We start from the raw sequence: 24,483 nt of genomic DNA on the forward strand, positions 1-24,483 counted from the left end.
TTTAGGTTCCACTGAAATTGGTTACAAACCTAAACATCTCTTGAGGATCTGGGCCCTACATCAAACCTTTAGCTGCCTGGCCCCAATTTTCAGAGCTCCACAACGCTACGTGTCTGGTAGCTCCCATTGCACCCGATAGGAGGTCTGATCTCCCTTATATCTGTTCATTAACCTCTGTGCCTTCAACACCTCTGTAGAATGGGGAAATACCTCCCTTCCACACAGAGGGGAGGATAAATCTCCGAACAAGGTTCTCAGATACCATCGTCATGAAAGTGATAGAAGTCGGTGAGTTTAGCAAGGGAAAACATTTGGCAAAACCTCCTGGCTTTCTATGCCCTCTCTGTAGCAATTCTCAGTTGCTGCAGACATCAAGTTAATTGGTCAAATGGGAGACCTTTTCTATAGAGGGGAAAACTCCCATTCCAGTGTACCTGGTCATACTTGAACTTTGAATACCGCGTAAGTAGCTCATCATTCCTCCAGTTGGTGACTAAATCCTATTGTCAGAAAGCAGATAGCTACTGCTTCACTTTGGCTGTTGGAGCCATGCAAGGTGGGATTTTCAAAGATACCTGAAAGATTTAGGAGTAGAAAGTCCCCCTGAAAGGAGAGAAAGAGAGGAATATTACGTGGACCTATGTGAGGGGGGAAAAAGTGGCCATTACGTTTAACTCCCTCCCATGAAAATGGGTGTTCTAGTGAAATTAAAGCAAGCAGCAGTGGATCTGCAGGGAGCAGCTGCGTCAGACTCCAAAGAAGGAAAAGTTTTGCAGGTCCCCTTTAAACCGGTTCCATGTCACTGCATCAAAATGGCTTTGCTTGTCATGCCAAGGGAAAGGCACCAACCTGGGAGTCAAGAGCCCTGGCTCCCAGTTCTACGGCTGAACCCACCGCGATGTCTCCACCCCAAGTGGAAACCTGCGGCCGCGAGTCTCAGAGCCCGGGTCTATGGACTCAGTATTGTGCGACCGTGCTAAAAATAGCAGTGTAAAGGTTTAGGCTCAGAATAGCTTCACAGCTGGTTTTAGCGCTGTCGCACGAGCCCCAGGCTGTAGATCCAGGCTCTGAAATGCTGCAGGTGTCTGCTGGCCATGTAGAGGTACTCTGTGTGAGTCACTGAGAGGGAGTGTACTCCTGTGGCCAGTAGACTCTGAAGATGTGGGTTCCATTCTTCCTTCTGTCGCAGACTCCCTGCGTGACCTTGGGCAATCACTTAAAGCTCCGTGCCTCAGTTTCCCTCCTGGAGATGTGCGTGTAAGCTCTTTGGAACATAAGACTGGTCAGACTGGAGCAGACCACCGGTCCATCTAGCCCAGTATCCTGTCTTCTGACAGGGGCCAGTGCTAGATGCTTCAGAGGCTGTGAACAGAACAGGGTGATTTATTGAGCGATCTAACCCCTGTTGTCCAGTTCCAGCTTCTAGCAGTTAGAGGTTTAGGGACACCCAGAGCATAGGGCTGCATCCCTGACTATTTTGGCTAATAGCCACTGATGGACATATCCTTCATGAACTTAGCTAATTCTGTAAAAAGCAACAGAGGGTCCTGTGGCACCTTTAAGACTAACAGAAGTATTGGGAGCATAAGCTTTCGTGGGTAAGAACCTCACTTCCTCAGATGCAAGTAATGGAAATCTCCAGAGGCAGGTATAAATCAGTATGGAGATAACGAGGGCTCCTCTCCAGTTAGCTAATTCTGTATCTCATGATGTGCTTGAGCAGCCTTTAGTGCAATGGGGCCTTGTTCTCAGTTGGTGCCTCTAGGTCCTACTTTAATAATTATATATCTCATGCTTCCCCAGGGCTCAGTGCATGTGTGTAGGAGCTAAGAACCCATTTACCGTTTCACAGGCAGAAAACAAGGCCACATACCCAGTTAAATAGCCCAGCCCCCCTGGCTCTGGGAAGGCAACCAGGGGCTGTCCTGGGGCTTGCCTCATCCTCACTGTCTCTCTACAGCCAGCCATGCAAACACACAGCAAGCCCCATGTTCAATGGTGATGCCTTAACAGGGCAGCTCAGGCCTCCATTGGGATGCCCTGAACGGCACCAGACATACTGCAGTGATGACCGGGGTTTATAAGTGAGCCCCACAACGTGACTGTCTGAGCCATAACAAAATCAGCCCCAAATGGGCTGTCCCATTTCCGCGCTCCTGCCTGTGCCTCTGCCCAGCCAGGGCCCAGAGCTGCAAATATTAGCAGCAACACCTCCATTTAGCTTGGCCTCCTCTGAACCAGCTGCAGCCTGGCGCTTGGTCTGTTTGAAACAGCAGGTGGCAAAGCAACTCTTCCTGGAGGTAAATGACTACTGCTAGCTCAGCTGCGGGCTGAGCCCCTTTGTGTACAGTCAGATCCTTAGGAACCTGGGGGGCTCCTCCCCACTTTGAACCTTTCCTCTCTACCCCCACCCCTCCTTCTCATTTTTTTTAAACTCTGCTGTCATCGTTGATGGAAAGCTATAGCTCAGTTTGATCAGGCATCCTCACTCTGTCCTGGGCATGGCTCCCTTTCCTCCGGCAGGGAGAGGAGGGAAATACTGTGGGGGTTGGGGAACGAGATCTGGGCTAGTCCTCGTCTCTGCCATTACAGCCACCTTGCCTGCCTCCCTCACTGCAGCAGCATCTGCGGCTCAGGCTCTCCCTCCCCTGCAGTCCAAACAGGCAGCCGGTGCCCCTGCCTCCGCCACATCCACCATGCTGGATATTTTCATCTTAATGTTTTTTGCCATCATCGGCCTGGTGATCCTCTCCTACATCATCTACCTGCTCTAGGAGCCCCAACAGCAGTGCAGGGGAAGGATGAAAGACAGCAGCCAGCCATCCTGCCCATCAAAGCCTCGTCCAGGTGAGGATTTGCTCCAAACCATTTGAATTGCTGGGGAATAAGGTGATGGTTAGTTTTGTTTGCAATGCTCTTGTTTTCAGCCAGCGCGCTCCCAGGCTTTCTGACCCAGACATGCTGCTGGCATCACAGCAGCTGTTTCCTGCACAGTAGCTCATGTGGGGGGAGAGAGAGAGACACCTTTTTGTTTAATCAAGCTGCTTAGAACAGTTAAATATATATAATCTATTATATTTTTCCTCCAGCTCTATCTATCAGTTACTCCCAAGCAAATCAAGGGCTTTCTGCTGCCTTTAATAACCATGCTGTGTGTGCCAGCGATTTCTGGTCCCACTGAGAAAGAAGTAAAATATAATGTTAGTTACAGATAAAATAAGCGAGTCTGGTCGCATGCTTTGAATGGAGGCAGATGGGTGTTTTGCAATATCTGGCGCTCTCGCTCATCATTTTAGCAACGGCTCCCACGTTCCCACTTCGCTGCCCAGTTGATAAAAAAGCTGATGCCTTTTGTCACTTGTGTTTATATACGTGCAGTTTTCCCATCCTTAAACATGTTTGGGGTTTCTGCAGCTCTCAGGCCTGGGTCAGACAAGTGTCACCTTATTCTCAGCAGCGGCAGCAGCAATGCCAGAGCCATCAGGAGAAAGAGTTAACTCTTTGCAAGCAACCCGCTTCCCGAGCAGCTGGCGAGAGGAAAACCAGCCATTGGACAGTGCAGATGTCAAGACTTATAAACGCCCTTGACAGAATGTCTGAGCTGTAATGCATTTGAAGAGCAAATACAAAGCAACCTGGCCTCAAGAATGGACAGAGAGAGAGAGAGGGAGCGATAATGAAACCTCACTATGGAGAAGTGTGTTGTTTTGTTTGCCATGCTGGTATTAAGGAAATTTAACTGTTCATTGTTCTGTGGCCACATAGATATCCCCCCTCCTTGGGAAAAGTACCTGCTGTTTTTTAGTTTTAGAAAGTATATATATATTTTAATTAAAAAAAAAAAGCTAAGAAAACAACACAAAATGAGAGCAAAATCTGAATATCACAATAGTATCTTATTCAGACACGTCACCTTTCATTTTCACTGATCACCCACTGCTTATCACGGGGTATTGCTAAAATGCAGCTACTTCTGGGGTGGAGGGTGGCAACTAGCTAGAACACTTCAGGAATGGGAGCACAAATTTTGGACAAGGACTATAAAGGAAAATCCCTATGCAGAAGAAAGATGCAAGGGACCTTTTGGACCAATTCATCAAGACAGATGGTGCTGAGCCTGTGTTTGAACAATGCTTTTAAACACATTTCTGCCACTAATCTGAGTGCCTAGTTTATATGGAGGGGGCAACAACCAGAACACAGATTAGCCTCAGAAATGCTAGTTAGCCAGCAACTCGTACTCCAAGCCTGTTCGGGGAGATGTGAATGATCATAGAATATCAGGGTTGGAAGGGACCTCAGGAGGTCATCTAGTCCAACCCCCTGCTCAAAGCAGGACCAATCCCCATGATACCATGGGCCCATCTGTTTTGAGGGTGGGGGGGCCCCCATAGCTCCAAATAAAGCCACTGCGGGGGAAGGGGGGGGTTTCTAAACCCCCTCTCAATGCAAGTTGTGTGTCCAAACCGCCTACTGCACCCAGCCAGGAGTTAGATCAATGGGAGGTCAGAGCTTAATTTACAACTGCTTGGAGAGGTTTGAGTGAGAGGCTCTGGGGCCTTTTGGGAATTTTCCCTGTAGGCCAACATGATCCTGAATCAAGCCACTGCCTCTGTGTATTATTTCCAGTCTGCAGGACCAGGAGGGGTCTGGAGTGGGGAATGGGTGGGAAAGAGAAAAGAGGCCAAAACACCAGGGACAAGATTTTAAAAAGCAGCCACTCTTGGTGCCCATCTAGGACCATCTGGACAGTCCATATTCGTGGCCACTTCCACAAAGCTCAGCCCATTCCCAGTGCTTGAATTATAAGAAAAAATGCCCATAGGCCCTTTCCTTTTGTTGACTCAGTAGCAGTGAGCAGTGCAGGCATACCATATCCACCTGAGCACTGGCCTGAGCCCTGCAGTCACGTTTAATTCTTCCTCACCCTCCAGACTGCTAGTCCACACACTGGATTATAACAGACACTTTGTGTTTTGGACAAATGCAAACAGTTTTCTGGAGTTAAAAATGGAATGCAAACCAACAACATGAAAGATTTGTCATCCACTACTGTGTAATAAGCATCACATGTAATGTTTATTTCAGATTGTATTGTATAATGAAAACAACCCTCCTAGAAGGTAAGATTTTTCTATGGCTGGTCTCCCCCTGCAGTTAATTCTTGCTGGGAAGCAATACACTCCTGGAAATAGAAGTTTTGTAATGGAAAAAAGCTTGATACATCCTTAAGTCACGTGACACCATTATAATTAGGAGGAAATTTACTCTGAATTGTAGTGTTTGTGGCTTATATAAGCACTTTTGGGGTACAAGTGGCAAGAATTACTTGATATCTGTTGATAAGACTTTCTACAAAAAAATGTTAACCATAATTCCCATCTTTATGTAATCATTGCCAGCTGAGTACTTGACATAGTACAATTTCCTGTCAGTACAAAGTTTCCCGAGGGAGAAGTACAGTGCATATATCTTTGCCTGTGGATCCAAATTGATGTTCTCCAGTGCATCTGCTTCAGCCCAAACTGCATTACACAGCATGCCACTGCCAGGACTCAATTGTGAGTCACAGTCAGGGCTTTAAAAAGGGTGAGACAACCAAAATGAGGAACCTAACCCTTCTCTCCTCCCCCACAAAGCAGTTAAAATGGAAACTCTAAATGTTATGGGAAGCAACTCTTGAATATAAATAAAATGTTCAATAACCTCAGTTTCATGAGTCTGTATATCTGATGTCAACAATCTAAAGTGATAAAGACAGAGAGAGCAGCAAGGAATGTGTGGAATGGTGCCTCAGCTGGGTGTAAAACCAGGGACACTAATTATATTCTTCCATAAATGCTTTCTTTCCCCAAAGGATTTCAGCAACCTAACCAACTATGCATAACAATCACTTTAGCCATATCCCAAATGCAACTAATTCAGCAGTGGAATGTGGCAGCTGTTTAACAAGGCAGGGCCAACACCACACAACAGCTGAAGATGGGAAATGATGAATCCCTTATCCAATTGAAACTGCAGGGGGAGTTTTATGTAGGAGAAATCTAATTGCTCAGGATGAAATTTAGCTATGATATCAGGACTAATATCCCTACTCTTTCAAGAACTACTAGGTGGTCTTTAGTGATAAGAAGTGTTGTCTTTTCCTATACAAACAGATTCAGGGTGAACTCTTGATTGCATTGTAGTTAATGGGAATTTTGCCATTGATTTCAATGGGGCCAAGATTTCACCGAGCATTTCTAGGAGCTCAGTGCCCCTTTAACATCATAGGGAACACCAGTTCAGTACTAACTCAGAAGAAAAAATGCCAACTCCTGAATTGTCATCATCACCAATTCCTTTAGCACACTGGGTTTTCCTCAGTCTCCCATTTGATCATTGACTTAATCAGTGTAATAATGTCCCTTCCCCTACTCTGTGTCTCTCTTGTCTATTTAGATTGTAAATTCTCTGGGGCAGGGCCACCTACCGCAATGTGTTTGTACAGTGCCTAGTACAATAGGGCCCATTCTTAGTAGGCCTGAAGGCACTACCCTAATAAATATGGTTAATAATAATAAATTTGGGAGATCTAATGGGAGCCTGACACAACACTGTCTGGCTACAAAGCTGGCTGTGCTGGACTGTTTTTCAGTTTAAACAAACCTATTTGGGAAGTCCTGTTTGAGGACAAAAGGTGTGAACTTCAGTTGTTTGCAAAGGAAAATCTCCTTCCGTAAGGAAGGGCTGGAGCACCAAGAAATTGAAACTAATGCCAAACACTCGCTGAGCTATTGTATCTATTAAAAATCAGCCACTAATCATCATAATGCCGGGAACACTGTAACATTTCAAGCTGGCACACCCATAAACTTAAAGTCCTTGAAGATTTGCTAAGAGAGTGGACTAATATTGGTGAAGTCAGTATTTCTTATCATATATTGCTGCTATTAAATCTAAGGGCCCCACTTTCTTGCATAGCTGCATTCTTATGCCATTCTTTGTGATTTGCTGCAATTTTAATTGCTGTTGTGTCTTCACTTAGGGGTCTGGTTCACTCATGGGTCTCTAGAATTGGCATATACTGATGTAAGACCTACAACATGTTTGTGTTGTCTCATTTATAATTGCATCTTTTTCACTATGCTACAGCACAAAGCATCACAATGACTTTACAGATCCTTCCCATTATTCTGTATTTTATTTTAAAATAGGTCAATAATTATTACACATAAAAGTGAGATTCAGAACAAAAATGTTTTAAAATATTGTTTAAAATCCAGAACATGGATTTTAAAAACAATATTAACAAACCAATATGTTTCATATTTTGTTTTTAAATGAATGGTTTCATCTCTGATATCTATTGGTGCACAATTAAGTTTCTAGGTGAATGTTAGCAAAAAATTTACCTTCCAATCCATACATGCAGCCAAATTCTATCCTTGGATATGTTTAAAAAAATAAAAAGGATCTTTTTAAATAGAAAACATCAGGAGTTGTTATCAGCTCATTACCATTGAAATCAATTAGGTGCAGATTTTCAGCTGTGTTAATTGTCAGCTTCCAAAATTTATGCCAGCTGCGGATCTGCCTCTTGGAGATGAACAGCTGTCTCAAATGGCAAAATTTGGCACATATTTAAATAATTTGGAAATATTTCAGATGGGGGGAAAAGGTATTTTAATAATATGAAGAAAATAACCATCATGTAAATAATCCAAAATGAAATAATTACTGTTAGCACATATTAAATATTTTCAATTTTTAAAGCTATGTACCATAAATATAAAACTTTTTGTAAATAGGATACTTATCTGTGTACTTCAATAAAAAACAGTGATCTTAAAATGTTTACATGCATTAAACATCCTTCAACTTTGCAGAGTTCCAGAGACCTATATAATTTTTTTAACTGTCCAGTTATTATATTTAGCACAAAGATACATTTTGAAGTTTCTACTGCTTTATGGCTGAAAGGCATGTGCTGTAAAAAAACGAATTTTTGCCTTCCTTAAAAAACTAGGACGCTTTCCAGAGACTGTCTCCTTCTGTGCTGAAACTTAATGCACAATCCATGCAGGATATCTAGTTCTGAAGCTAAGAATGTAAGAGTGAATTATAGACACCCAGGTATGAGCTGAACTGGAGAAACCTGGCCATGCCTTTCTCATTACATTGGTTTTGTCTTAATGGATTCCAAAGAGAAAACAAGATTAAAAGAGCAAAATATTTTCTGTTCTGAACTAAGATAACATTCTTTAATTTGTGGATGTACATCAAATATTAACACCAGGTCATTTTTATTTTGTATCCAAACATACACAGTGGGAGAAGAATGCAGTGTGTATTCCCGCCCATAACAGCCAAACCATGGAATGCCACAGTTAGGCTCCTCAGCACATCCTGACATACAGGCTTAGACAAGTTTATGGCACAGACGGTGCTGTAGTTTTGTAGAGATGCCTCAATATGTCTTCATAGATTTAAGTAATTCTTCTGCTTTGCATTTCACTAGCATCTCCAGTCAGCCTCCTGCTGCTTCTGCAAAGGTTATACCTCCAGATTTAACTGGTTATTATATTTTCTATTTTTGTAGCTGCTAAAACTTTGCAAGCAGCTGCTGGAGAGTGAATTTAAAAGGTAGGTGGACACTGTTTTTTATGTGTGAGAAAATAAATGGAGAAAAAGGCCACCTATCTGAATCACTGTAGTATTCTCTAAAAGCCTGAGATTCGAAGTATTTAGGTAGAGGTGCTTCTCATGGTCAGATACAGAATTTCCTTATGGAAGTTAGCTTGTGCATTCACAAGGTGGAACAAATTCAAAAAGCTGCTGTCTTCTTCATCACGATCTCCTAAGCACCAGAAGGGAAACATTAAAAATAGCTAATGAAAATAAAGGGCTCATTTGTAGGGAGAAGATCTCAGAAACTACTTAGTATCTTAGCAGAGGCCAAGTATGACCCAGGTACCTCTTGACACCAACTGGCAGAGGGCAGGAGATAGAGTTTAACAGGGATCCCCTATGTCAGATGCACACAATAATTCACCAAAGCACAGCATGCAAGGTCACTACCAAAAGCTAGTAGCCCATTGGTCATCATAATTGTTGTGAAATGTATACACTGACAATATTTGAGAAGTTACGTCTCTATACTGAAAATTATGTTCTTAAAGCCTTGGAGTTAAAGGCAGGTCACCAGGAGGTGACATGCCTCAGTCAGGTTGTTTTCAGGAAGGTGGTAGCAGATGCTTATTTCTGTCTGGTCATTGTATATTGTGTCTCTCTCAATGTAAGTCATTTGCACACTGAGCCATTGGCGAATCAAGATTGCAAAATTGATAAGAGATCAGAAAATCTGCAAGAAAGGAGTATACAGGAAAAAACAACTAGCAGGAGGCATCCCATTTATGAATGAAGACAAAGGAAGGGACTTGTATATCTGGGGAATCAAAACAAAACACTTGTATCCTTTACCTCGGGGGCAATGTGTCTTGTTTTATGAAAAAGGGATCACAGCCTGCCTGGCTAGAAAGCATTGATGAGCAATACTTTATCAGCCATGAGAGTATTTTGTTAAACAAGTCTACGTTCTAGGATTCATGTTTTCATTATATATGTAACCATTTGTGTCCAATACTTTTACTTGCTATCATTTGAGACTCTTTTCTTTGTTAAATAAACTTCTGCTTGTTTTCACTATGAACATATACAAGCGCTGTGTGTCAAATGGAGCAGTGATCTGAGGTGAAACTGATAAGTTGGAGTGTTCTGCTTCTTTGGGAGCAGTGAATGTATGAATCCTGAGTGTCCAGTGAAACAGGGGCTTGACACTCCAAGAAGATGATCAGAGCCCTCAGGGGCTGGGGCATGCCTATTGCTAACCTGCAGAGGGGCAGCAGAGCCTGCTTAGACTGAGATGCGAGTACTTAGTTGTGCTACTCTGATTTTGAATGGAAGGACAGACCAAAAGGACTCCAGGTACCAAGATACAATGCTCCAGCTTGTTCCAAGTAGTTTTCTACTGGGATTAAGAAGGAACACTGCACACGGGGACTACTAGAGTCTGAGTCCTTGTTGTCCTGTGCTTTGTGTCATCCTTCCAGTGATTCTCAACCAGGGGTCTGGGGCCCCCTGGGGGGCCATGAGCATGTTTCAGAGGGTCTGCCAAACAGGACCAGTATTAGACTTGCTGGGGCAGAAAGCCTAAGCCCTGCCACACAGGGCTGAAGTCTGGGGCTCTGAGCCCCGCCACCCAAAGCTGAAGCAGAAGCCTGAGCAACTTAGCTTTGTGGAGTGCCCTGTGGTGTAGGCCCCAGGCAATTGCCCTGGTTGCTACCCCTTAATGCCAGCCCTGGCTTTTATATGCAGAAAACAGTTGTTGTGGCACAGGTAGGCAGTGGAGTTTTTATAGCATGTTGTGGGGGCCTCCGGGGGAAAAAAAAAAAAAAACGGTTGAGAACGCTTGCTTTACACCCATGTGGAGTGAGTGCAGAGCTGGGTGTAAAACGCTACTATGTCAGAACAGTGCAAAATGAATGTAAAATACTACCATCCCAGCGAGTCTAATACTGGTCCTGTTTGGCAGACCCTCTGAAACATGCTCATGGCCCCCCAGGGGGCCCCAGACCCCTGGTTGAGAATCACTGGAAGGATGACACAAAGCACAGGACAACAAGGACTCAGACTCTAGTAGTCCCCGTGTGCAGTGCAACTGAGAATCAGGACCATAGTCCATGAAAGCTTATGTTCTAATAAATTTGTTAGTCTCTAAGGTGCCACAAGTACTCCTGTTCTCTTTGCGGATACAGACTAACACGGCTGCTACTCTGAAACAGGACCATAGTGTCTTCAAACCTGTATCTTGCAGAAGGAAAGGGTATCTGCAATTATTCAGAATTTATGCAAATTGGGTGCTTCTTATAATCTGACAAGATAAAAGTGTGTCCATCCTTTGGGCAAAGTTTGGGCACCTCTGATTTAAATGGGTCAAATAAGTGATATAAAACTTTTTTGTCATGTGTTTTTAAAAAAAAAAAAATGAAGTCAGTTTCATCATTTAAACCACTAGGAGTCTCTTAGTGTAAGCATACAGATTTCACTCCCACCCTCTGGATGTAGTTACATATTTTGAGTACCTATGGTTGAATATATTATCACTGAACAACACTTACATATTTATTTCTTCCTACAAAAAGTCTCTCTCCTAATGCTGTACCACTAAGCAGTCTAGCATAATCTACACACACACACACACACACACACACACACTCTCTCTCTCTCTCTCTTTACAAAACCAGCTGAAAATAACCCAATCCACATGACAAAACAATCAGCCAACAGGGCATTAGAATTATAAAAAGACTAGCCCATCTTTTGCAATGAATCCCATTCCAGGGTAGCTCTGGCTGGCTAAGAAGGGGGCCTGGCTGAAGTTGTGATGATACAGGAGCTCCCATCCCCTTCTCTGGTGGAGTCTTGGCTAGTGAGCATGTCCCATTGAAAGGGCTCACCTGTTGCAGACAGGCATAGATACTCACCAGACATTACTGACTGTAGCATGTCCATGATCATGTGAGCAAATGCATTCTCCACACTCTGCAGGAAGTTATTCCTTTCGCCTGGAGTGCTGAAAACCTTGCAGACTTTCTGCATCATTTTTACTGCCCAATCCATGCAGTACAAGTCCTTCTCACAGACCTAGAACATTCAAGAAATATTATAATACGTGCCCAGGATGGTGGTGAGGTAAAAAACAAAACAAGTTGAAGTATTAAAATTCATAGTAGACAATTAAGGCACTATCCCATAATACAGTCAACTTCAGTCCTACTCTGGAATCTATTCCAGGGCCTAGGGGAGAGGGTGCTGTTGCAGAACTGTTCTATCAGTGCTATGAAGGTGGGAGAACTCCATTCCCACCTTATGCTGGAAGAATTTTTCCCTAGGGACAGAGCTGCTACCTTCAAGCAGTGTATAGGGGCCCTTAGGGCAAAAGAGAACCAGGCCCATTGATTTCAATGTAGTTACTCTCGCTTTACACTAGTGCAGGGGTTCTCAAACTTCATTGCACAATGACCCCCTTCTGCCAGCAAAAATTATGACAGGACCCCAGGACGGGGAACCAAAGCCTGAGCCCGCCCAAGCCCCACTACCCCGGGTGGGTGGGGGCAAAGCCAAAGCTCAAGGCTTCAGCCCCAGGCAGGGGGACCTGTAATCTGAGCCCTGCCACCCAGGGCTGAAGTCTTCGGACTTGGGCTTTGACCCCAGCAAATCTAAGCCAGCCCTGGCGATCCCATTAAAAGAGGGTACCGATCCACTTTGCGGTCCCGACCCACAGTTTGAGAACCGCTGCACTAGTGTAAGTGGAAGGAGACTCAGGCCCCAGACCTGGGAAAGCAGAGATGCAGAGTTAGTGGCAAAATGCCAGGAAACATTCTATTCAGTGCTACTCACCAAAGCCAGAAAGACCACTAGCCTGGCCAGCTCAACAGCCCGCCCATTCACAGCTTTACTAGCCATGAAGGTGAAGCAGATGTTGTTCCCACTCAGGATGAGGAGGCGAGCATTATTCTCCATGAGCCACTCCCGGGGAACCACTTTTATAATAAAACACAAAGGATTTTCATTACCTATGATTCAACAGACTGGATATAATTCAGTTAAATATAAAGTTATAAAATGTAGGTTACAATTAAACTAAAAGAAAATTATCTGAACAAAATTCTGGAAGTATTTGAATTTATGAATCACTGCATTTGACAGCCATCCAACATGTTTGAGAAGAAAGCCCATTCAAATACACCTGCAGCACAGTTGGGAGCTATGGAGTTACTATGGTGCCAATAGGGATTGTTTGTATTAAAGCTGATGATAATAAAATGTATAATACAATCTCTCCAAACTCAAACCAAACTTAAAATAAAACCACCAAATTATGAAATCATGGATTCTTTGGAATGGATTCCTTTCCAGAGACCAGCGTCTTTCCCAGTAAAGGCCACCATACTTTGTATTTAAAGAGGTTTAAAAAAAAAACACATTAAAAAAAAACAAATTTGTCCTCACCTGTATTAAAAATGAAATTACAGCGGATACCAGTTATTAGCAACTTATTGGTTCCCAGCATAAAGCTTCCATTATCCAAAAGTTCCTAAGAATAAGCAGATGGCCCTTGCCTGAGACAATAGCAGGGGCAGCCCCGTGACCGAGAACCTGCTGCCCACTCAGGAGGTAATGGGCTGTGGTGCCAGCATCCTTGCTCAATGGGAAGCCCCAATTAGAGTCCCTGCAGCCAAGACTTTCCATGGGGAGAGAGGGCACTCGGGGTCTGTGGGGCTGCACAGTACCTCTCTCTGCACTTCCAGGTTGTGTCCTGTCCTGGCACTGGTGGCCCAGGCTCAGCACATCCCAGTGCTTTCCTTCCCTGGCTACAGCCCTGCAAGCCTGCCTGCAGCTGGGGCTTTCCACAGGGAGCACTGGGGGCCCATGGGACTATATGGTACCTCTCCCTGAGTTCTCCAGACTGTGGACTCAGAGCCAGCAAATTCATTACAAGTGGAACATCTCTTCCAAAAGGTTGCCAATAAATGGCACACCAAGCAGTTAATATCCAAATACCATTAACATCAAAATCAATAGGATGGGATCAGTTCTGGGGATAACCAAAAGTTATCTTTATCAGGATTATTAATAACCACCGTGCATTAGATTTGAAAAAAATCTAGTGTACTTTTGCTATTTATCTTTTTTGTTTATTTTTGTATTTGACAGCTTGGATAATGGAAATACATTAGACAGTTTCCCTCATTTCTAATTAATGTCTCTTTTTGGTTCTCAACCCCAAGAATAAGAATGTCCAGGGTACAAATGCTATAGGAAAAATGGTTCAAGTCGAACAAAAATGAATTTTTCTTGACATTTAACAAAAAAAAATCATGGAAACATATCAATTAATATAAAGTTTAGTAAAACTTTGTTTTGAACAAAACCTAAATTTTGGACCTAAACTGTGTGACAGTGTCCCTTGAACATGATGATAGAACACTTATTTTTGAAGTTTTTCATATGTTATTACTTAAAATGTTTCACTTTTGGGAGAAGAGGCTTTGGTTTATAAGCAGAATTGGTCTCTTCCATCTCTGACTACTGCATAACCTCCAGTTTTATTGACCTTCCAGTATGGTACAGCTACTGCAAGGGATTAGGGGGTACTCAGATTCCCAATGGGCTTCAGTTTTTTACTATCTGACACATATCTCTTTAGTCTGAGAGGACATGATTATATAATCCTACGAGTCTATGATAAAGGCAAAAATATACCTGACAATTCATCCACAAGACTGATAACATCATCTGCTGTCCACTCTTTAGCTTCTGCGTCATACAGTAGTTTAATAGCATCAGCTAGACCCTTTAAACTGGTCTCATCTGTTGGTCCTTCTATCATTTTCTGCCAAACCACATGTCCTAGGTAACATTAATCACAATCACTACTAAGTGACAATGTAGTTTGCTAAACAAAGAAGACCTAGACTGGGACCTCAAAGCCTGGCTTGGAAAAAAGAAAAGGTGATTCAGGCAAAAGCATAAATCCCTATTTGTACAAGTGCTTTTTATTTCATCTCGCTTGTGGCAGAAGGGACAGTGTAGATTGCAACATGAATCAGAATCACTGGATGCTTTAAGGAAACACAGAATTAATATTTAAGTGAGAAAAAGAGAATTGATTTCAGAGGGTGATACACATGCTTGTGATTCAATGTTAAGGCTACCTTCACATCACAAGTGTAGGCAAATAGAGAGGGAAAACACAGTCTGTAATTTCTTCACTTGAACTGTAATATAAACAATTTTAAAAAGCTCCATGTTAAACAGGTAAGGGGTCAATGGTTCTAAACGTTATACTTCATTATTTATAAAGGGCCTGGTTTTCAGAGGTGGTGCTGCTCTCTTTGATTTCAGTAGAATTAGTGTGTGCTCAGAACTTGTGAAAAATCAGACCTGTAGGTAACATCATAGGAGTGCATGGCCATACACTGGTAAGTAAAGTCAAAGTTTCTGTCTTCAAGAGTTTACAGTAATGTAGCTACAGCTGGAGCAAAACAAAAAAGGATTGGGAAATGGCTAAAATGTTCTGTGTGACATCACTGAGGTTAATTGGCTTGATTCCCCTCTCACACTGGTGTAAATCAGGAATAATCAGCACCATTGTTAAGCATTCTCAGTAGTGTGTCCAAGCAATTATCTGGAAGCTTAAGGGCTGCCAAAATTAATATGAACTGAGTGTGTCAAATCTTGAAAAAGAGTAAGTTTATTAGGAATGATAAGTCTGCATAGAGGTAAATGTTTCCTTCTAAAGTGAAATGCAATAAACACAGGTGCTTTTCCTCCGGGGATGAAATCTTCCTGGCTTATGGGAAGGCCCATAACAAAGTGTACCATTGCGTTTCTGCCATACATGGAGCTAGAAAGCAGAGAAACTTCACAGCACCCCACAGTTCTCTGCACACTGCTGAAAAGATCCATGGCAACTCTCTCCATAGGAGTCCAGAAGAGCTGTTGTGGGGTGTGCAGGGGAGTACCAGAAGAGGGAATAATGGGTTCACAACTTGTGTGTATGTTTTGGCCCAAAAGCTCACAATGATGGGTGAAGAGTTTGTTGCTCCTACTACAACTTATGGTCTATAGTAGTGTCCACACAGACATTCCAGGATATACAGCCCTACCTCTTGACTGAGGGGGAATCCATTCCATACAACCCTTACATTGGTCCCCTGAAAGCCCATTTATTTACACAGGCTGTGAGACAGCCTGTTTTCTAAGGGAGAAATTCTGGTCTATCATGTTAAATTTACTCACCATTTAGAGAGGAGACTGGCCCAAAAATGATGTACAACAGCCGGGCTTGATTAACCATTGGCCACGGTTTTAAGATACGAGTCAGCCAAAATGCAGAATCACTTCGATGAATCCAGTGATTTAGCAGGACACTGCGACAGAATAACCTTATCCGTAATTCCAGCTTTCGGGCACTTCCTAGGACAAGAGAATTTGTACATTATAAATCCATCAGGCATTGCACTTTGGTGATTTCAACAGGTTTATAAATATGGAGAGTGAGAGGGAGAAAGGTTTTTAGGCTATACGGGCACATAGGGCTAGATTTTTAAAGGTATTTAGGATCCTACAGATATAGATAGGTGCCTAGTGGGATTTTTAAGATTCTAGATGCATAACTCCCATTGAGTTAGTGTCAAATTGTAGTAACTGAGATCACAAGGTCCTGAAATTCTGAGCTATAACTATCTCATGACTGCTTTAGTCTAACAGACACACTGCACTGCTTCAAACCACTAATTCTACCTGCCTGCCCAATGTTTTCTCTGCCACATCTCATGCTCTGTTTCAGGGGCACTGTGTTATTTTTTACTTTGCTGTGCTTCTTTCTGCCTGTGACTCTATTATATGCTGCCAAAAGGAGTAAATAGAAGCGGTTGATTGCATGCTTGCCTTCTACAACCACTTATGCAGGAGGCCACATGTGAACATTTCCAGTGAAATACGGAGTACTGTGCCAGAGAATTTCTGGAGAATTTGGTTTTAGAGCGATGCTTCAGGATATGCATAAAATATTGGTCCTGATTTTCTACTGCACCACATCAGTTTTAAGCTGGTGTAACTCCATTGATTGCACTGGTGTTGGTGTAATGCAGTGGAGAATTAGGTCCACTGCATGTAAATTTTACATACATTTCATATGGAAATGATAAGATCCAACAAAATCAATTGCGTCTCAAAGAGAGAAACTTCACCACACAGAACATGCCAAAGATAAAAGTCAATTGCTTGTTTTCATCAGAAAACAACTAAATTTAGTTAATAGTGCTGATTTCCTTCAGCTATATGCAAGCATGTTACCAGCATCAGAGCACTCATTTTCTGTCACTTCTGCAGCGAAAGCATCATCAATATGGATCAAGAAAGGATCAGATACTGCAGGGATCATGTGGCACAAACTATCCTTGAGTCTGGGGTGCATCTCCTCTGTAATAATCTGAATCCATTTCCGGAACTCACAGCAAAAGGATGATATAGTTGCCATGACAGACTCTTATTATCATCATTTGTATTTTCCAGGACATTTTTGTTTCAGGTATTCACCTGGTTTGCTGCTGACAACTGTCTGTACTTTGCGGGGTAGATTGCTCAGCTCACAGAGGAAGTTAAAAACACGATGGCATTCTAGCTCATCCCAGCCTGCAGTCAGGGTCTGACGACACCAAATGAAGGACAGATAAATAGAATTAAATCACAATGCTTGTTATTATAGTCATATATGTATGATCAATTTTTCTGTATTTATGGAGAGGACACATTTGCATAGTGGAGACTGGTGCATCTGAACTACTGTGTATTATTTTCATCTTCATCCTTGTCTTTCAACATGGACTTCTTGCAAAGTGAAAATTATTATTAAAAAAAAAACACCCTAGGGCCTTATCTATACAACACTGAAATCAGAAAATAATCATGTAAGCAAAAAGTTTGTGTGACAGGAATTTGCTAAATCTAAAAGGAAAAGCAAAGATGTACATAGGAGCGCCTTTGTTTTGTAAGGCCCTCAGACACAGCTTTATGACACTCCGGGCAGTAACACAGTGGTTCAAAAAAACAAAACAAGACAGATGACAGTAGTTTAGAAACACTGGGCTAGACACTAATCTCACAGATCAATGGAATTTCTCTAGATTTCTACAGATGTAGCTGATATCAATAGTCATTATATCATAGACATTCTCAGAGCAGCAAATCATGACAATTCCACCAAAAATAGGAGGAGGAAGGTTCTGCCCTTGCTGCTGCCCCTTCATGGAACTCCAGTGACATAAAGAAGGTGAAATGGCCCCTGAGGAATTCCCTCATTGCAGGGTCACCGTAAGTCTGACATAAGCAGCCCTACACACCACACACAAACCCATAGAGCCCCTGTCCCCAATGGTGTCAGAAAATGAGCAGAAAGGGTGGTGCCTAGAGTGCAAAGCTTTCATAACAGGCCTTTGGGGCTGTGGGAAAGCCACCATCAGCTTCAACTGCCCTGCGGGCTGCTCTAACTTATACCAAAGGGGTTTCTGGGTCTTTGTGTAGCTCACAATTCTGAACTGCATTTGGGGCTGCACCTTCTGGCCAAAGAGATAATTTGTGAACCTTGGATGTGAATAAGCAGGAAACAGTTGCTAAGAGCATAAATATCCTGGTGCAAATAATTATCTATAATAGTTAGCCATGGCAGGGAATAAAACAGACAACCACACATTTCTGAACAGTATCTTTGTTATTAATAAGCTACTTTAATATGGTATATTTCCAGAAGTGTCTGAACACGTAAGTTCTTCTAAAACACAATTTAGCTTCATTTAAAATGTTCAGAAAATGCTTGTGCTTCAACAAAGATTACAAGCTTTTTTCAGGTGATTAGACAAAGCAGCTCTCAACTAAAGCAAACCATAATGGTGATCCTATCCATCTGACAATGAAATAATTCCTATCCTCAGTCCCTTACAGCATGTTTGCAATCTTGGTAGTCATTATAGTAAATACAGTGTTGATTGCTGAACTAACAGATTTGTCATTGTTTTCTTTGCATCCCAAATAGCTAGAACAATTCCTCCATTTAATTACAGACCTTGGGCCAGTTGCCTTTAAATCAGAGAATCCCTGTTTAGGGTGTTGTGAATTTGATGTTTGAAGTAATGTAGTGAAATGGCCCCCTATGTATTCTTCTTTGGTAATAAACTGCTAATTTAAATTAAAATCCAGACTGGCTAATAATAAGATCCAGACTGATAAATTTTTTAGAGTTAACTATTTTAAGAGCCAGAAAGAACTGTGGTACTGAATAAATGCATTGTTTGGGACCTGAAAGACATGTTAAACTTTGAAATGTCTTGCAAAGCAGTTTCACCTCACTGCTTCTCAACGTATAACTAAGTTGGATGATAATGATGTTTATTTGCACTCTTTTAAAAAGACTGAGTATTTCAGTATTGAAAGATTTTTAAAAAGGCAAACTTTGGTTTCTTTTATATTAATGATACCTGCCTTCTTCTTCTCTGAAAAATACACTATACCTGTAAAAACACTCCATAGCATTGTAATCCCAAGCAATGCAACGGGCTTGGGCAACCACTGAGTTTAAAACAGGAAACCTGCAAAGACAAAACATTGTTGCCTCATTTCATCAATGTAGCTTAATTGGCAATAAACTCACTTCTGTACTTGAAGCTTTCCCACACAGCTAATTTACCACAACACTGACCCAAGGGGCTTTCTCTACACTACATTCACTCAACCCTTGCATCTCTGCTGAGACACCCAACAAGGTTGCCAATTAGGGATGTTTTTTATGATGTGGCCATTGGTCCTCTGGGAACTTTCACTCAGACCACCTTAGAATCTTCAGACAGATGTGATATTTTATTAATAATGTCTGTTGCTATGTATAATCATTTCCCCCTCCAGAAACTAATACAGTTTGGTAACATAATGTTTTGAATTAATTATGGTTAAAATTTACCATGTGCAGAGAGCCTGCCCAAGACATTATGCACCACTTTGCCCTCTAAGAAGAATTTAAGTGGAATATAGACCTTCTGTAGGATCTCTTCACAGGGCTGAATTTCAACCTATGCTCATTCTGTTACAAAGTGGCAAATATTATTTGCACTGGGTGACCGGTTTTAAAAATTAAACATAAAAATCATACTTATATAGAAGATTATACTCACTAAGAGTGGGGTTTTAAAAACATGTGAAGGAATTAGGCACCCAACTCACTGACTTTCACTAGGAGTTGGGCAACTAACTCCTTTAGATATTTTTGAAAATCCTTAGGCCATATTTTTCAAACAGTGGGTGCCTAAAGTTAGACATAGTTCTGAACACCCACAGCTCACACTGACTTCAGTCTAAAGCTTTAGGGGATCAGCATCTCTGAAAAATCAGATCACTTATTTAAATGCCTAAATATGGATTTAGGGACCTAATTTCAGGTACCAAAGATTTGAAATATCCAAGGAAGATTTTTAGCCAACAAGAGACTGATTCCAAGTTAGTAAATTCATGATATTACACTGATGAGCATGACAGATAGGTCAATAAATAAATGAATTAATTTAAATCATTACATTAACAGCATTTTTTAAATTGAAACATTAATATAGTTGCAAGTGATAGTTCAAAACAAGATTCTAGAAGTTTTCAGTTCAGAGCAATGAGTGTGAGCTTACTTCTGAGAGTATCTTGTGTATGTACTTTAGCCTGTCTTTTGTGGGCAGCAGTAGAGTACATCTTTTAAGCAACAAACCTGTGAATAGAAACACATACATAATCGTTCAAATGATGAAAATAATTGGACTAGTTGAAGAATACACTGCACAAGCAGTACAATACCATACTATTTCTGCAAGAAAAGAAAGCGGTACATTACAATTTGCTGCAGGGGTGCTGGAACAATTTTTATAGTGGGGGGAGGGGAGCCAAACTATAAGCCCTGTATATAATAGAAACCACTTCAAGCCAGGGGGTGCTGCAGCACCCCCCCGCACCCTTAGTTCCAGCACCTATGGTGAGCTGTGCATTGTAAAAGGGTACGCTAGCCTCTGTAATAGAGATGCCTTTTATGTCAGAAAGCCTGATGGGGAGTGTGCAAGGCTCTCATAACATAATTTGTTTACTACGTTGTTTTAAACTCCATGTGAGTCACAGCCCTGAAAAATTATTATTTTGGTTTTTGAATTACAGCTGTTAAAAATATTTCAGTTAAGAGAGGCACAATAAGTAACATTTGAAGATGCACTAGTTTTCTATTTACATCATCGAAAGCTGAGCTTCCAAAAATCTTTTAAGCCAACCACATTGTCAAACAGAAAAGTTATTCTGAACTGTGTTAATATAAAACATAGTTAGGCAGTAGAATTTTTTTTTCTTCTACATGAGATTCAGAGCTAGAAGAACTTAGGACACAAAGGGCTTGAATATATTATAGTGCAGAACAGCTGTTTGTTAAGCAACAATTTTTCTGAGCCAATGGAAAGCAAATGGGTTAAAAATCTTTCCCCTCAAAAACATCTGGTAGAACACCACATATATCTTGTTTGTTAATAATGCAAGAAATCTACAGAAGAGTACTGAAATGTTTTCTAAGTTACTCATCTCTTGGGGAACATGTTATTTCTGTGATATCAAAAAGTGTATTACACACTTCCTATGACTTTGAATGGACTCTTTTCCCAATCTGGAAGTATGTTGTTAACATTCTTAAATGGCAGACATAATTTTCTTTATCAGTCTGGTATCTGATCCAAAACCCCAAAGAATCAACTTTCCATTGACTTCAATAGGTTTCTAATCAGACCCCTAAAGAGTAGATGAATGTCTTTCACAATATATCTGCAAACATGAGTACAGTCGTCAACCTGGGGATAACTTTTTTATTACCAGTGCAAAGGTTTGGGCCTGCTTTCATATGGTCAAATTTACACCTGTGCAGAGGGGCAGTACAAAAATTATGTGTTACTCAAGTCCAATTTAAGCCTGGAGGGTGAAAAATCCTGGTCCCATTGAAGCCAATGACAGTTTTTGCCATTGACTTTAACATAGCCAGGATTTCACTCTGTGGGTTTAAGTGAGATTAATGCAGTGTATAAGCCTTGTGCTGGCTCTCTACACAGAAGCGAATTTTATCCTTAGAGCCCAGTCTTGCTCCATTGAAGTACCTGTGAATTTTGGCATTGACTTTAATGGAAGCAGGATTGGGCCCTTACATTTAGTAGATGATAGATATTTGCACTGATTTTCATATTTTAAGTATGTCATGTTTAAATGACTATGCTTATTATAATGATCAGTTCATACAGCAGTAGTTAAATAACAGTTGTCTTTTCTAATACAAAGTTTATTACAATGTACAAAACAGTGCTGACTTTATTTTTTGGCATAATATTTAGTTAATCAGATTTCATTTTAAAACTAAAACAAATAAACACTGAAGTTATCAGTAAGATATTGTAACCAATCCATGTAAATTTGAAGGGAACTCATGTTTGGCCTAATTAACTTTAACATTATTCCTTTAACTTGTGAATCTCTTAATTTAAAGTTAGCTCCTGAATATAAACCTTGACATAATTTTGTTTTACTGTCAGGATCAATTTAATTATGAGACCTTATCAGTTAAGAAGGCTTATATCAATATTTTTCAAATTGTGATTTCATTTGTTTCTCTTTTAGAGAAAGGATTACAGTGAATGGGGGGAGGGAGAGAAATGATACAGTCCAAGTGGCATAAGAGAAGAAAGACTGCATTGCTTTTGATTGAAGGCGAGGGAGATTAAGGGGAATTTGGCTGCCAAGATTCAGTAGTAATTTAGTGCAAAAGTTAAAAAGAATATAATGATTTTTTTATATGAAAATATGCAGTGCTACTCACTGGTCACATTATTTTGACCTATATTTATTTTTTGCTGTGCCAGGATATAGTTGCATGGGTGAAACTTAAGAGTACAGCTTGGGCAGTAACACCACGATTCTCGCACTGTATCTCCACCCTGACCTAAGGGTAAGAGGAAAGTTTACTCATCAGGCCCACTTCAATCTTTGAGCTCTGATATAAGGTTGCCAAGGAGAATGTTAATCAGTGGCAGTTGTCATGGTGCTTTTTGTGACAAGTTTACTTCCGATCTAGGAACTGGAATGAGATTGCCAATTCACTTCACATAGACTGTCAGGCCTTTGATGGTAATGATTCTTGATCACTCCAGAACTAGGTGGGATTTGAGCATTGATATAGAGGTGAAATACTTTCTATTTCATTCTCATTCTCATGAGAGATCCACTCACCTTGCCCTTTTATATTTCACTTGCCCTTTTATATTCTTTAAAAATTAAATAAGGAAGAAGCAAAAGATATGCTATTTTTGTCTATACCTATATAATATATGTATTATTATTATTATTATTGCTGATTAAAAGTATATTAAGAGATGTTGAAAGAATTCTTTCATGATGAAATACATGCAGTGCATAAAGTTTAATTGAGACTTAAGTGGGTATGCGCCTTGTTGCTGGTCCTTCGCACAAGGATGAATTTCAGCCTCAATGAGGGTCACAAACACCTATACACTTCAGAAAACATTTTCACCATTTTAATCTGCTATCAATCACTAAATATCACAGTAGAAGCTCTTTAATTGATTTTAGTTCTCTCCTAATTGTTACCATTCTTATTATAAAGGTCACCTAGAGATCTGTAGTGTTCTAATACACAGGATCCTTCTCTCTTGCCAGATATCTCAAGGTTATGAAAATCTTGCAGTAAAAGCCTTCTGTTTCCTGATGAGGTTGAGATGTAATTAATAAGGCGGTTGCTGACGGCTTTCGACACCATGCTTAGCATGCTGATATCCTTCACTGAAAAAGCAAAACCCAGTATACCTGTAAACCTTTATTGCAAAAACACAACTGCTCAATAGTCAAGAACTTTACTATACATCTCAGTACAAGCAGGCCAAGAGACTTCAGAAAGAAGTAAGAGACAAATGTCATTACTGTAAATTCCTTTGCCAACAAATTATGGTCATTCAGGATTTTGCATATATCTGTTAAATTGTCATCTTTATATATGGTGGGCAGAAGAACTACAAAGAGCTCCCTGAGTACTATCATTCCTTTTTTTTTTTTTTTTTTTTTTTGGTGTGTGTGTGTGTGATGAGGCTCTTCAGGAACCCAAGCTGAATATGAACAAACCTAATGAAAATCCCTTCAATTTGTAGTAAGGTGAACCATTATAGAGCAAGGCCCATAGGCCTTAAACTTGGCGTTTTACTAAATGGGATTTTTGCATGTGATCATTTTCATTTATGGGCAGTAACATAATTTCTCTCAGTTCCTCACCTGAGAGATATTTCAAGACCATCTGAAAGATCTCTAATGGCAGTGCTTTGAAATTCCCGAGAGTTGACAGTGACTCGGAATCTGTGTCCACGGTGTTGCAGAATGGTTTGGAGCGACGGCTACTGCGCCTGTATTTCTGGTTGGGAATCAAGGTGAAGCTGGTACTTACAGTGGATGTCATCCTTCTACTAGTCCCATAAATTTTTCCTGCAGAGAAAAAACAGAAGGCATATAGGGAAGGAAATTAAACCCATGAGGGAGATAAAATGAAATAAGTGATTGAGTGATATGGTAATGGAATATGAAAGTCTTACTGCATGGGTAGGAAGGTACAGTTTTACTTTAAATGTAACAAAATTACATCAATAGACTCCAAAATCCATATTTATAGTTTCCTGTTCTATATTTCCTTTCTTTCCAGTATAATCAGTAAAACCACTCTTTTTTTCCCCATATTACAAAAAGAGAGAATGTATACGTGTTGTGTGCGTATGGGAAATTATTTTTCCTTTGTAATTCAGTGTCTGAGGGAAGAAAGTATCCCGA

General features: G+C 41.0%; 1 protein-coding gene and 1 long non-coding RNA gene across 2 annotated transcripts; one reads left to right on the top strand and one right to left on the bottom strand.

Moving 5' to 3' along the window:
• Window positions 1-2,489: 2,489 nt before the first annotated feature.
• On the top strand, window positions 2,490-5,710 carry LOC117869363. The gene is made up of 2 exons (XR_004643806.1): window positions 2,490-2,847; window positions 3,415-5,710. It is a non-coding gene; the product is annotated as an uncharacterized LOC117869363 (long non-coding RNA).
• A 1,951-nt stretch (window positions 5,711-7,661) lies between these two features.
• Window positions 7,662-24,176, bottom strand: FBXO47 (F-box protein 47). The gene is made up of 10 exons (XM_034756160.1): window positions 23,938-24,176; window positions 23,284-23,454; window positions 20,274-20,350; window positions 19,116-19,193; window positions 17,149-17,257; window positions 15,847-16,023; window positions 14,308-14,454; window positions 12,442-12,584; window positions 11,526-11,685; window positions 7,662-8,839 (listed from the first exon to the last, which is right to left on the bottom strand). The coding sequence occupies exons 1-10, from the start codon at window positions 24,116-24,118 to the stop codon at window positions 8,727-8,729; spliced, it is 1,356 nt and encodes a 451-aa protein (XP_034612051.1). The 5' UTR covers window positions 24,119-24,176; the 3' UTR covers window positions 7,662-8,726.
• Window positions 24,177-24,483: the final 307 nt, after the last annotated feature.

Source organism: Trachemys scripta, chromosome 23, assembly GCF_013100865.1.
Source record: "Trachemys scripta elegans isolate TJP31775 chromosome 23, CAS_Tse_1.0, whole genome shotgun sequence".
Classification (NCBI taxonomy): Eukaryota; Metazoa; Chordata; order Testudines; family Emydidae; genus Trachemys; species Trachemys scripta.